Here is a 15096-nt window from a genome sequence, read left to right on the forward strand (position 1 = left end):
TGAGAGGGGGGACAGTCTACAGCACAAAGCTGAAAGCTGTTTCTCACCACACTCTTTTAAGCTGCATGACTGATCTGGTTTAGTTTCATTTAAGTGGGTAAGCATGATTTTAGTTTGGCAAGAAACTGATATAGGGGACTACGGAGTCATAAAACGTGAGTCTGAATCCTGGTTGCACCACTATGTCCCTGTGGACAACTTTTTTTAAAAATATAAATGTATTTAATTGGAGGCTAATTACTTTACAATATTGTATTGGTTTTGCCATACATCAAAATGAATCTACCACAGGTGTACACGTGTTCCCCATCCTGAATCCACCTCCTTCCCTATACCATCCCTCTGGGTCATCCCGGTGCACCAGCCCCGAGCATCCTGTATCATGCATCTCCTTGAGTCCTGGTTTCCTCAACTGTGAGATTAACAATAATACCATCAACCTCAAAAGACTGCTGTGATTAAAGATACTGTTGTAGCAGGCAGGTAGCTAGATATGAGCAGAGAAACGGGGGCAGGAACCAGGGTGCAAAAGATCATGCAGCTTATAAACAGCAAGGGTCCATGGACAAAGCAGACTGACGTGAAACCACACCTTTTGGGTGATAAGTATTGGGGAAGCAAACAAAAAAAGGTGGGGAATCTCCTATGTTCAAATGTGACCTGTTGCTCATTAGGCTCTCATTACATAAAACTGGCCTTATACATAAGGACCCATCAAGAACCAACACCATGACAATTACAAGCTAAATAAGGACAAAAATCCCTCCCACCCTCTGGAAGATGAAGCTGGGATGAAAATCAGGGAATACTACCCTAAACCCCTCTTTACCCAGTGATTATTCCACCCCTTCATTTGTATACCTCTCATAACTGGCTTGCCAAAGAAACCCAGAGCAACAGCTCTGTCTGCCCACTCTTCTCCTGAGAGAGTATTCTTGCTCAAAGTCACTTTACTTTCTTAACTTCCCTGCTTGTCTCCTAATTCTTTTGCAATGAGGCAAGAACCTTAACTTCACTGGAAACAATAGTGATTATAAAACAGCTATTATGGAACTTCCCTGGTGGTCCAGTGGTTAAGACTATATGCTTCTAATGCAGGGAACATTGGTTCCATCCCTAGTCAGGATGTCCCACATACCCGCGGAGTGGCCAAAAAATTTAAAAGCAAAAAAAAAAAAAAAACAGCACTGGGTAAATATTCTTTGCTCAGTAAATGTGACTTCCTTTCTAACTTGCTGGCTGTGCAATCCTATACAGCATTCGATATTTTCTGGTGACAGTATATCTGAAAACACTATGCAGCAAATATCCCCCTGCCTTTCAGCACAAGAAAGGCACATGCAAATTCTTTTCCAGTGTTTTTTATTTGTACATTTAATATTCACAAATCATTTTACAGATTTATTCTTTTCACAGGTTCTTTATAGGAAAAATGAGGATTAAAACAGCATATTGAAGAGGACCAAGAAATACCAGCAGTGATGATGCAAAGTACAAAGGCTCTGAAAGAGAACAGAGTGAACAAGAGCAGAATGTGGCCACTTCCTAAGAGGCTGGAACACTAACTTCATTAAGGCAAAACCTTTATTTACTGTGTTATTTCTCCCTCCCACCTAGTTTACCCAAGTAGAAAAGAATTCTATTCTCATACTACTACTGCTCTCTGACGTCTTAGGAATATAGCTGGTACTGTATGTGACCAGCGGCATCTCGACTATAAACACATGAATAGACAAGTTAAATTATGATGTGTTAACTATCCCTCTAGAAGAAATAAAACAAAGAGGCAGAAGCTGCTTGATTCTTAAGACTTGATTCTTAAGATTCTTAAGATCCCTTAAAGGGGAGGGATATATGTGGCTGGTTGGGGGAGGAGGGTGGGGCTCAAGGAGTGAGGGCAGCAAACCTAACTCTTCCCAATGTACAATTGCTCTTGTGTTTTTCTCAGATGCTGCTAATGTACTGCTCCAGTACTCAGGAAAAAAAGAACAAGTTATTGACCACCTACAGGTGTAGGTTGTAATGGCTAATAATGGGGAACATACCCTGGGGAAGGGGTGTATTTATTTCATATGCATAACAATGCAATTCAAAACTATTGTCCTACTATGATCTCAGATAATGTGTTTTCCTATTTTAAATCAATTTACTGTGTGACCTTGGACAATTTACTTAATCTTTCTGTCCCTCAATTTTCTACCAGTAAAATGAGGATTTTGGAAAAGACCCTGATATTGCTGGGAAAGACTGAAGGCAGAAGAGGGCGACTGAGGATGAGATGGTTGGATGGCATCACCAATTCAATGGACATGAACTTGAGCAAACTCCGGGAGATGGTGAGGGATAGGGAAGCCTGGCATGCTGCAGTCCATGGGGTCGTGAAGAGTCGAATACTATTTGGTGACTGAACAACAACAACAAAATAAGGATTGTACCACTTTATGTTGAAGATTGGAGGAGATGCACTGGCCAAATCAACAGACACAGAAAGAAGATTGATGGCTGCCAGGGGGTAGGGAAAAGGGAAAAAGGGAGTGACTGCTAATGTATATGGGGTTTCTTTGTGGAATGATAGAATGTTCTAAAATGAGATAATGGTGATAGGTGCACTATTATGTGAATATATTGAAAAATCACTGAACTGTACATTACTTTAAAAGGGTGAATTTTGTGGTAAAGTGTATCCCAATAAAGATGTTATAAAAATTCTTAAAAAAATAGAAGTGTCTGGTACACAGTAAGTGCCCAATAAATGTTAGCTATTATTAGTAGTAATATTATTGTCACATTATTATTTAGCCATCCTATGGCCTAAGTAAATTCCTAGAAATTATTTTTAATAAAAGTCCACAGAATCCAGAAAAGTATTTCTATTTTACATATATGATATATGGATTAACATTCACACGTTTATTTCTATCCAAATTGTCTGAGAAATGAACAGTTTAACTAAGAATCACAATTTCAGTATTCTACTCTAGAATAAAACAACTGCATGCAATGGATGTCTGATCATATCATGATAGGTTTTAGGTAAATTTCAATGACTTGATGCTACCCAAGAATCTGAAACGATGGGAGATTTTCATTTTCATCTCCAAGAATAAACAAGAAGTCAAAACACAGTAAGTGCTTAGATTATGTAGTGTACACAGTTAAACTTTCAAATATATGCTTACTAGCCTTCTAATCACTTTTTAGGGAACATTTTATAAAATAACAAACAAACAGTAAAATGTTTACCATGCCCTGTGATTACCCTCACCTTTCCCAAAAGAAAATCCCCAACACAACAAAAAGATACAACTCAACTCACGCAATAAGTCACTTAAGAGGCAAAAGGCAAAAGATCTGACAATTAGTGACTGAATTTTAACACTACTACATAAAGATATTTGCATCAATTGAGTTTTTTATAATCTGAACAGCAATTAAATCCAGTCTTTGCCTTTCCTATTGCTAAAAGAATATGACAACAGTCAATCTCAGAAGTAGGAGCAGCAAGTGATAAACCACAATGGCAGTAATGCATCACATTAGGCAATGATGCTCACACACTTGAATTTCATCTAAAACACGAAACCTTCCAATTCTTGGAACAGAGTTTCCTTTGTTTGAGTCCTTTTCCCTTCTGGTCTTGCTTTCTATAATTATCCATGTGCCTCTGCAGCAAATCAGGGAAAGTTGTTTTGAGGGTTACGACTTTCAGATATTCAGGTCTTCTGTGACAGAAAGCAATGCACTTTTTTTTGCATATATTAATATTTATTTATACCCTCAAACTGACCACTCATTTTCAGAAAAATAATTTCAAATAAAACTATTCCCTAAGTCACCCAAAACCAACAGATTAAAACAGAACAAGTTACCTTAACACCCAATATGTGTAATACCCTCCCTCTACCCCCAATCACACACAGACCCCCACCAAACTTGTGCCCTTAGGAATTTCTGATCAAATATTTAGCCTGAGTAAAATTCAGTTAAGTATTTAATTCCCTTTTAAGAAGCACAATTATTTCTTCAATTTTACATTATAATCATTGGGACAGATTATAAAACAACTTTGGAAGAGAGTGTGTTTCGTGAGAAGTTAGAAAATTTCAGACAGTGGAAATGGATGACAAGTTAGGACCAATTTCAAACTTAGAACCAGTTTCAAAATATTTCAAAATATAAATATTTACCGGTTCAAGAATGAAATATTGGCTTTGTCCTAACAGGATTTATTTTGAAATTGTAAAGGGAAATTGAAACAAATACATAACCAAAATATCTGGACAAGACTGGGACATACAGACCCAACTTTGCAATGCTCTGTAACTGAATATCATTCCAAGGACTTATTTGTCCTAGTACTGTTCACTTGGTCTTGGTTAATCTATGGGATAGGGAAAATATGCTTTTACCATTACATATCTATGTGTAGGTCATCTTCAAATACAAATGAATAAATATTTAAATTCCATGATAAAAAAAATGTGGAATAAGAAATTGCTATCTTTATAAGTAACTGTATATTTACAATGAATGTTTTCTGCCTGACTCCTAATCTTTGTCTATTAAGAGTTCTTCACTGTGCAATTTACAGAAGGCAGCAGCTCATATTACCTTAAAGGAGCCCCAGTTAGCTGAATCAGCCGGTCTCAGACACTCTGCTCCCTTCAGACTTGTGTGTATAAACAGCTGAGAATACAAGTAGGTGCACATGTGCAAAAAAGTAACTGTCTAAAAGAAATCTAACTGGCTTTACAAATAAAGTCTAAAACCAAGAAAATAAACTGCTATTTCCCAACCTGAAAAACACACCTAATCAAAAAACTGCTAAGCCCATTAGTAGAAAAGGTGGCAGCTGTAAACTCAACTCATCCTATGTAATGCTTTAAGCACCTAGCTGTTCTGTCAATCAGCCATCAGAACACTAAATCTCTCCATGTTCATATGGCTGAATGCAGCCTTCTGATTTAGCTTTACTTTCTAGTTAGAGGCCAGACTACACAGAACAGTAAGAAATTCCTTACAGCTATGTTGTATCCAAACTGCCTCATTCTACCCTGAATAGAAGGTGCCCACATGATAATATGCATCAGGGACCTACCAATCTAAATTTCTGAGGTCTTCTACTTGGGTAAGTTCAAGCACTGGTCCACCAAGAGCTTCAGTCGAAGAAAAATCACATGTTCACTGCTAATATCTTAGCTTGCAAATGCAGAACTTGGGAGTAAGACTGAAAATTAAAGTGTCACTGAGCTGCTATTTAACATGGCAGAGAGGTGACTATACAGAAAGACTAAAAAAACTTATGCTTTAGATGTCCTTTGATTTTTTTTTAAGCAACAAGTGCAGAATTGTCTCTAATCAAAGTCTGAATTTTGGTTAGTGCATGTTTTCTCCTCCCACATCTATGAACCCCCTTCCCAACCTCTGTCATTGTCTTTTTAAGCTTAAGAGAAATAAAATAGACAGACTGTCCCTTCTTATTTATGAAAGAGAGGAATATTCTAATAGTCATAAGGCAATATGTTTAAGAGCTGCACCTGAACTGGTATTCTCAAAACTGAAAATATAGTTACCAACTCTATTCAACTTGCAGAATGAATCCATGTTGCTTTCCAAGTCATTGGCTGTCACCCAAATGAACCACAGTGATCCCATCATGCCTTAGGAGGCATTATATTGTGTGTACTATGCACACATATTTTAAAGAAATAACATTAAGAGGGAAAGGACAGCTTTTCAAACATTAGCTCCTTACATAAATGGTGATGGTGCTTTATGGCTCCTTTTTAATCACCTCACACACCCAGTTACCAAGTAACTCCAAAATAGACAAAAGAGGGCCAGAGGCAAAGCTTCATGGTGAATTGCATCTTTGAGATGAATTCTGAATTCCCTGGTTTTTAATTTCCATTTACTGAGGAGTGAAGGTGAGAATCATCCAACTGATGACAAAATAAAACAAGAAAACAGGATAAACGGCAAGGGCTTTGCGGTTTGGAGGCTGGCTATCAGCAAGAAAAGCAGTTGAAGCTAAACAAAACAAAACAAAAGGAATATTTAATACGAGTGTCACAACTATTAACATTTACTAAACTTGAATGTGCTTGGCATAGTCTGGGACACAGAATTATATACTACAAGTTCAGTTATATTTGTGACCTTAAAACCGCATTTGGCAGCAGGTGAGAGCTGCTTGGTTCAAGTATGGAAAGCTTTCCAACCATTTTAGATAGAAATCCTTCTAAAAGGGGTTTCTTACACTTTTATGAGTACCTACTGAACTGTGCTAAAAAGGCTTACAAAGCTCCTATGGCAAATGGTCTCACACTGTTGTATTTTTTAAGTAATTGTTCTTATTATCAACTCTTTTATTATTTACCTATTTCTCTGGCTGTGCCAGGTCTTAATTGTGGCACACTGGATCTTCACTGCCACGTGTGGGCTCTTCACTGTAGCATGTGGGCTCTTTAGTTACACCATGCAGGCTCTAAGTTGTGGCATGGGGAATTCTGTTATTTGACCAGGGATCAAACCCCAAGCATATGGAGCATGAAGTCTTGACCACTGGACCACCAGGGAAGTTCCTATCAGCTCTTTTAGATGCCAATCCTCTTGACCATTCAGGAAACACCTACTCACCTTTTTATTCAATAATGATCCTTCAAGGAAATCTTTGCTGAACAACCACCTGGCATCCTACCACCACAGGTAGAACTGCCCACTTATCTCTTCTGTGTCCCCACTATACCTGGCACAGACTTCTATTGCCCACCTGGAACACTTCATGGCCCTTAAATGTTTACATGCCTAGATTGTGAACTCAAGAGGATAGACACCATCCTAGCACAATGCCTGACACATAGTTTTTGCTTAATACACTTTAGCTGAATTACAGGTACCTCTCTCTCTTCTAAGATTCTACTTGCTGAACCCCTGTGGGCCTGGACACTGGATAACTAAGCTATTTAGAACTACATGTACAGTAAATTATCAGACTCTAAGTGAGGGAATGAGGGGTTCTTCCACAGGCAATTTTTTAATAGTCTTTGGGAAAGCAATTCTGGCATTCCCAAACCTTAGTTTGGATCACTTCTTGGCTTTTAACCATTTTCTAAAACAAAGAGATGTTACTGCACACAAAAATATTAGGCAGCCTATCTATCCCATTAAAAAGAAGCTACTGAACACTTTCAGTTTAAGGTGGGGTTTCAAGAAAATTTTAGGGATGTACAAATAATGAATAAATAGCATTCATTGCCACTGCTATAGGCTCTCCTTAATCTTTAGCAGAATTTTCTACTGAAGCAGAAAAGTACTATGTAATGATATTTAACAACCTATACTGGGTGGTGCTATAGTAAAGTTCTAAAAAGGTATGTGATCTACTTGGGTTTGACACTTGACTCTCCTATTCTCTAGTTATATGTCCTAGGGCAAGTTGCTTAAACTCTGTGTGTCTGTTTCTCATCTATAAACATGGGACCAATAATAACACAGTTTTTATTTATTATGGTTGTTGTGAGGGTTAAATGAGATGACATATGTCAAGTACTTCCGACAGTGCCTGGCTTACAATAAGTAATCAGTAAATGTTAAATATTATCATGATTAATTTGTCTGGAAAAGGTTCATTTCTCAAGTCACCTATGCTTCCTATATGCCAGGACTAAGCTAGGTCTAGTGTAATCTCCTTTCCCAACCCTATCCATTATTTAAAGATTGAAGAAACAAGAAAGATGTGACTTCACATTTCACAAGTCCAGACAGCCAACTCAGATAAGATGGACATTATCCCTACTGAGAGCAGATGGTTCTATGGATAACATTAGCAAGAATCATATCACTAACGTGACTTATAAGTTACACTGCTCCTCATCTGGTCATCGTGTCTAACCCATATTTTCAGTCTGCTCTGCTACCACAGAGATAAGTACATTCTTACCTACTATAGACCAGGCAAACATGATGATCACCACAAAAAGCCGGACCATGAAGTTTACTGGTCCTGGCTCAGCCAAAAGTACCAGCCGGCAAACCAGCATTGCCATTGTCAGGGGAAGTATACAGTATCCCAGCACACAAAGGCTCTGAAAAAAAGATCTAAAAAACAACATATATCCATAAAGATCATAAATATAGTTGATCTATATCATGATACAATTTATTATACAGATTTCTATGTATCGTGGATCATTACTTTCCTCCAGATAGATATTACCTATACCCTAATGTTGATTTTATGAGGATAGACCTCTGTATTAAACATATGCCTTAGTTTTTCTCTCACCATACCCTCCTCCTCTCTACTTAAATGCCTTAACAGTCAGCCATTTAGGACCTAGATGATCTACTCTAATTCCTAGAGACCTCTTTCTCCCACTAAACTGCTAAGATTTTGTTTCTTAATCTTTTCTGGTTTATAGACCTATTTGAGCATTTGTTGAAAGCCATGGGGCATCTGTTCCCAAAGACAAATGTAATCTTCTAACACAAAATGTGCTGCACATAATTTCAGCAGCTGGAGAGAGAACATCTGAAGCCTATCAAAGGACCCCAGATAATTTAACATAATTTAATTCAACTAGGTTATTTCTGTTCAGTGTCTTTAAGAGAACTTTCTTTTTGTTCTCATTTATTTTGATTTTTATTTTTGAAAAATACATAACAAGCCAGACTTCCTTAAAAAAATCTAAGATATGCAACCTGGAAATGGAAAAAGGATGCATTTAAATAATACTCACATGTTTCCTCCAAGAAGTTTTGAGTTGAGGGTGATGGTAACTGCACCAAACCAGACAATGACAAACACTTCTGCAAACTGGGGCCCTCCATCTTTTTCGCTATCTACAGAGCCTCTTTGAAGCATTCTGTGACAAGGAAATGGCATGAGAGTTGCCTAACCTTATTTAGAGCAACACAGTTAAGGTACGGGTTCTCAAACTTTGAATCACAGTGCTGCTCTATATCTTACCTGAAGATCTCTTATAGGTTGTACAAAAGGAAAATGCCTCAAGTATATGGCAAGGCTCCCTTATTTCAAATTCCAAATCCCTCAGGACTACAAGGGATGCTCCCTTTGATCCTGTGGGAATGTTTAAATGGATTACTGAAGACCTTTTTTGGTTAAGCAGAGGATATAAACTGAAGGGCTAAGTGTGACTCACGGACATGAGGTTGCTGATCCATATAATACTTTTAAAAGGTCTTAAATTCAAGTTGATGTTATTTTAAAATTGGGAGATTTCACATAAAAATATGTATTTCTGGATTTTCTTAAAAAATCAGAAGAGTTTCTATCACCGGGCCTGCATTTCTACATGGCAATTATCAGGTGCAGTTGACACAGCAGCAGATTCCTTCACCAGGGTTTTTGGTCACCAATTTGCAATGCATACATATACACATTTGAATTTGTAATTCTTGGGTTAAGGTTATAGTTCTGGCATTTAAAAATGCAAACAGCCTATCTATTTAGTTGTTGATCTTATAAAAATCAAAGCATACAGATTATCACTAAAAGGCTTTCTTTGAAACTGAGTAATTGAGCAGTCACTTAAATATTAAGAATTTAACACATAAACTGTTTTGAATTTTGAATTTATACTTCTATTCTGTGTCATTTTTTTCAGTAGCAGAATAACATCACCTCAAAATTTCTTTTTTAACAACCTCTTCTTATTACAAGGTATAGACAAATCACACCCTAAGTCTTGCACTGCTATGCTATTTGCCAGCATAGGCTTTTGTATTTTATGGTTCTGCATACTTCAAGTCCTGACAATGTGATGAGAAGAATGCTAGCCCTGATCACTTGTTCTCTGGAACTCCTATTATTTCAGCATGGTATGACAGAAAGAGGATTAACTGGTCTGGAAGGCAGGAGACTCAGATATTGATCCTAATTCTGTCACCAGATATGTAAACTGGAGCAAATCACTTGATGTCTTGGGACTCTGATTTTCTTCTTTGCAAATAAGCAGGATTAAATTCCATAATCTCTAATCTTTCAAAACTAAAAAAGCATATGCTCAGAGCTTTTAATATAAACACTTACATCAAGGCACTGGATTATGTCCCTTGATATGGTTATTAAAAGCATAAGATAGAGCACTCCACGTTTTTATCTAAATTACCATGCACTTGACTTTACATTTAAAAAGGGTTACAGAAGCCAGTAAGAAATTTGAATCTACAATCACAATAGGTTAGGCCTGGAAAGGACCCTCAACCATCTACTTTTATAGATATGGAAAAGGAAACCCAGAGAGGTTAGGTAGGAAGAGATGTGTAATAATCACAGAGGTAGAGAATGGGCAGTCAAGGAAATGTGAAGTGGAATTCCAGGTCTACCACTGATTGATTACGTGACGTTTAGTTCAGTCCTCAATCTCTTTGAACCTGAGCTTGTCTGTCAAAAGAGGAGAATAATATTCACTTCTTGTTATGGGGATAAGAGAAGGTATTTAGAAGTTTTTTTTAGAGACCCAAAGTCACTCTGCTGATAGCAAAGTTAGGATCAGAACCCAGAAATGGATCCTAGTGTAGTATTTTTTCCACTCTACCAGTGGTTATATTACCCTCTCCAGCAGAACTTTGGCTTTCCTTCTTCTGTCCTCTTCCCCTTTACATACAATGAGTATGGAAAATATAACACTTTGTGAAACACGATATTGCTTTGAACTCAACCACTTCTAATTTAATCTTATACTTTTAGTAAAATTTTAAAAGAATTATGTTTGCAAATAAATACTACTTTAATTGTTTAGTACTTAAACCTTTAAGATACTTAATTCACTTAGCTTAATGATGGGGAGGTAAATGAGTGTGAATAAATGTTGAAATGACTAAAACATAATAGTAACTATAGAAATTACTAAAACAGGGTAAGAACTCACTGATAAATGAGGGTGGGCATAATTTTCATATCTTTAATTCCATCACTCTTTGAACTGATATAGAAAGCTACTTGATTTTTTTAGATTTAAATGCATAAGGAGTATAATTTGCCAAAGAAGTCCAAAATGAAAAATTCAGTCAAAATCCCCTTCAATTTTGAAACTCCATGAAAAAAGTTTAGTCTATCTCAAATGACAAAGAAAGGAAATACAAGTACTTACAACGCAAGCGTCACACAAAGGATCAAAGGGCCCCATAAATCCCCTACAAGAAAGGAAAAGACAGAAAATTGTTAAGACACAGGCATATAGTATTTTCTGTCTTTTATTCTGCCATTCTTGGCATTCAGACATCAAGGCTTTCTCTGTCTGCCCAAACCTTCCACCTCTCCTATCCCTCTATTGGCCTTCTCTGCTCCCCAATTCTGAATGCTTCATATATCTTTTAAATTTTGCTCATTTCATACAACACAAATCACCCCTCTCCTCAGCTACTACAGTAAAGAATCTGCCTGCAATGCAGGAGACCAGAGTTCAATTCCTGGGTCAGGAAGATCCTCTGGAGAAGGGAATGGCAATCCACTCCAGTATTCTTGCCTGGAGAATCCCATGGACAGAGAAGTCTGGTGGGCTACAGTCCATGGGGTTGCAGAGAGTCAGACATGACTGAGTGACTAACACACACACCACCTACTAAGCCACATTCCAGCAAGCTATTGTTAAAGACCAATAGGCAAGGAGTCAGAAGACTTAACTGCCCCACCCTGCACAGTGCAAAAGAAGACTAAACCCAAGTCACTTCACCAATCGGAGACTATGTTAGACAAGGCAAGTATAATCAGACTCATCTCAAAAATATGAAAAATGAAGTTGAGAAGAAGCGATGTGCCCAAGTTAATATAAACAGTTAAGTGTGGGGGTAGGACCAGAACCTAGAAACAAAATCAGAATCTTCTGATTCCTACTATAAAGTCCTTTCTACTCTACAACACAGGTTCCCTTTCATAATTACTACACTGAACTAGTACAGAACAGCTGTTCTTATAAAATGAGAAAACAGCCCAACATTGGTAATTTCATAGGGTTAAATATTAACAAATAACATGAAAACTTTTTGAAAACTATAAAGGCTCTGCCAATATCAGGTCTAAGCATGGTGGTTCTCAACCAATAGCTGTTGAGTGATTAATACACCAATAGTTCAGTAACATAAGGCTTAAAGCACAATTATCTTCCTCAAACAATATGAAAAAAGGCACATACTACTTCTAACTTTAACTTCACTTGTACATAACTTTACCTGAAAGGGTAATTTTGACACCACTGTGGAAAGTTTGTAAAAGATGTAAAAAAAAAGAAAAATCACAATCCTAACACTCTAATAGACTATGTTTACTAGGTAAACAATAAAATTTTCATCTCCCAAACTGAAACTCCAACCCATTAAATAATAACTCCCCAAAATCCCCTAAGTCCCTGACAACCACTTTACTTTCTATCTCTATAAATCTCACTATTTTAGGTACCTAACCTAAGTAGAATAATATATATTCTTTTGTGTCTGGCTTATTTTACTTAGCATAAAGTCTTCCAAGGTTCATCAATGTTGTAGCATGAATCAGAATTTCACTCTTTTTAAAGGATAAGTAATATTCCATTCATATATGGTATATACCATGGTGTATATAACATACTTCATTTACTCATCCATCCACCGATAGACATTTGAGTTGTTTTCATCTGCTGCTGTGAACATGGGTATACAAATATCACTTTGAGTTCCTGCTTTCTAGTCTTTTGGGTATATACCCAGAAGTGGAAGTGCTGAATCATGTGATGATTCTCTACGTAATTCTCCAAGGAACCACCATGCTCTTTTTCACAGTGGCTGTACCATTTTACATCCCCACCAGCAATGCACAAGGGTTCCAATTTCTCTACATCCTTACCAATATTTGTTATTCTCCATTTCTTTGATCAGAGCCATCCTAATGGATCTGAAGTGGCATCTCATTGGATAAGACAGCTTTTGTGAGGAAGAAACTTCAACCTCAGAAAAGTTAACTGTCTTATCCAGGATCACACAGCGTGTGATGGAACCACTATCCAAAATCACACAGCTAGTGATGGAATCAATATTCAAAACCCAGATTTGTCCATGTTCTTTCCGCTATATACCAGCTGTAGCAAATCATCTGTCAGCTTCAACCCACAATGTACTTTGCTGAAAAAGTATTCTGACACTGCATCCAATCACCACACAGTGATGGCACATTTGCCACATATCTGACATCCCTATGTTACAGCAGAAATGCTGCCAAAATAGAAGGTACACTCATATCCAACATCACTGTTACTATTCTCAAACAACTGAGTCCTTTTTTTGGATAAAGGGTACTAAGAAAAACCAAGAATGTTTGAAAAGAAAAACTAAAAGTCTAACAATTTTGAGAATAAATTCTAAATACTAGCATAATTTTCTGCAAACACTGTTTTGGAATTCTTAAAGCAGTCAACAAGGATCATTCTGAAAGTAGAAATGTCAATAAAGTACTATTAATTTGTTCATCCTTAATGGGTATTCACTATTACTCTAAGGTAACATTTAAACATTCTATCTTTCCCTTGGAGATCATTAAGTTTCTTGGCTGAACAAAGTCACTATGTGTTTGCCATTTACAGAAATACTATTTGCAGTGTCTATTACAGCAGGTGAAAATATACAGTCTATTGATGAGGACAATATATTAAGCAAAATCTTCCAATCTCTGAAATTTCATCCTCAATTTTTAACTTTTTTCAAAACCTTCATCTATATTCATTTTTCATCCTGCAAAATGATATCAGTTTTATTACCACAAAGCCTTATAAATGCTTATGATAAGGTATGATGAAAAACAGCAAAGCCTCAAAAATCATACATACTTACAATCTCTCAAAAGAGTATTACTTTTCCTTGGGTACAAAACATGCATGAATTTTTTCCCAACAGCTTTTAGATCACGCATCTGAAAGATAAAAATATGCTGTACTGTAATGACCAAGGCTACCAAGCAGCTCCTTGAATTTGCTCAATTTTTTTATTTCAATCCCCCTAGGAGCCCTTCATTGAATTTTAGAGCCATAACTCCAGTCTAACTCCTTCACCATACAAACAAACCAGAGAGGTGGGGTTTTTGTGTTAACTCCTTTTTCTATTAACTTTTCCTTTAACTCCTAAAGTCAACATCTCACTCTTTACTACATTCATCAGTTCTGTTGATTTTGATTTTTTAAACACTGCAAAAGAGAAATATAGCCCTCTTAATATGCTACTTAAAGAAATGAAAATAATAGCACTAGTAAAATCTGTTCTGCAAAACACAGCATCTAACTTTCAGTTCAACACGATAAGGTCACAAGAGCCAAAGGGCCTGCTCCTAAGCTACCTCACTCTTCACAATATGTAAAATCAATTAATTTTCAAAATTTCCATTCATTCTGGCAAAAGAATCCTAGAAGTCAGATTTTAAAAAATCAAGACATTTGAAGAAGGGTACAGTCATTTAACTTCTCAAAATATAGTTGAGGTAATTCTGTCCTAATTTTTTCACCTAAAATTTTCTTCATGTCATTAATAGTTCTTTGAAAACATGATTTTTAATGGTTGTTAACCATTCTACCACAGAGATGTAACATAATCTACTTAGCCAATTACTCTTCTGTTCAACTTTTCCCCACTATAAAGACTGCTGTAACAAACATCTTTGTGTAAATATTTTTCTTTTAAAATTATCTTTGTATTGAATTTTTTCTCCTTATACGATACCTAGAGAAACAGAATTATCACCTCAAAAAAATATGAACATTTTAAGTTCCTTAATATCCATCACAGTCAAAATGATTTCCAAAAAGGCTGTACCAAATTATTCTCTAGGGGAGAATCTTAAACTTCAATAAATAAAATACACTGAAAATTAGTGAACCAAACAAAAATATTACAAAGTGCTATTATTTAGCCCATGACACTGAACAGAAATTCTCTCAACTCATCTAACTTACAATGGTATTCTGAACAGACTCATTTAATGTGGAGCTGTCAAATTCCCGAACGCGCGATCTCACAGGAATGGTGATTTCTCCTTCCACAGGGATGTCTTGTGAGATAGATATATCAGAAAGGCCTGCAAACTGAGAAGAATTAGGGAAAAAAAAAATTAAA

General features: G+C 36.6%; 1 protein-coding gene across 2 annotated transcripts in view; it reads right to left on the reverse strand.

Moving 5' to 3' along the window:
- Positions 1–1345: 1345 nt before the first annotated feature.
- YIPF6 (Yip1 domain family member 6) overlaps positions 1346–15096 on the reverse strand; it is a 29015-nt gene continuing 15264 nt past the window's right edge. The window contains exons 2-7 of one of the 2 annotated variants that reach the window (XM_061409849.1): positions 14937–15065; positions 13825–13903; positions 11118–11160; positions 8742–8867; positions 7943–8100; positions 1346–6030 (exon numbers count right to left, since the gene is read on the reverse strand). In XM_061409849.1, coding sequence (XP_061265833.1) covers positions 5912–6030; positions 7943–8100; positions 8742–8867; positions 11118–11160; positions 13825–13903; positions 14937–15065 — 654 coding nt within the window. In that variant the 3' untranslated portion in view covers positions 1346–5911. The remainder of the gene's footprint in view (positions 6031–7942; positions 8101–8741; positions 8868–11117; positions 11161–13824; positions 13904–14936; positions 15066–15096) is intronic. The other variant, XM_061409850.1, reaches the window with a different exon arrangement.

This window comes from Bos javanicus, chromosome X, assembly GCF_032452875.1.
Source record: "Bos javanicus breed banteng chromosome X, ARS-OSU_banteng_1.0, whole genome shotgun sequence".
In the NCBI taxonomy this organism is placed as follows: Eukaryota; Metazoa; Chordata; class Mammalia; order Artiodactyla; family Bovidae; genus Bos; species Bos javanicus.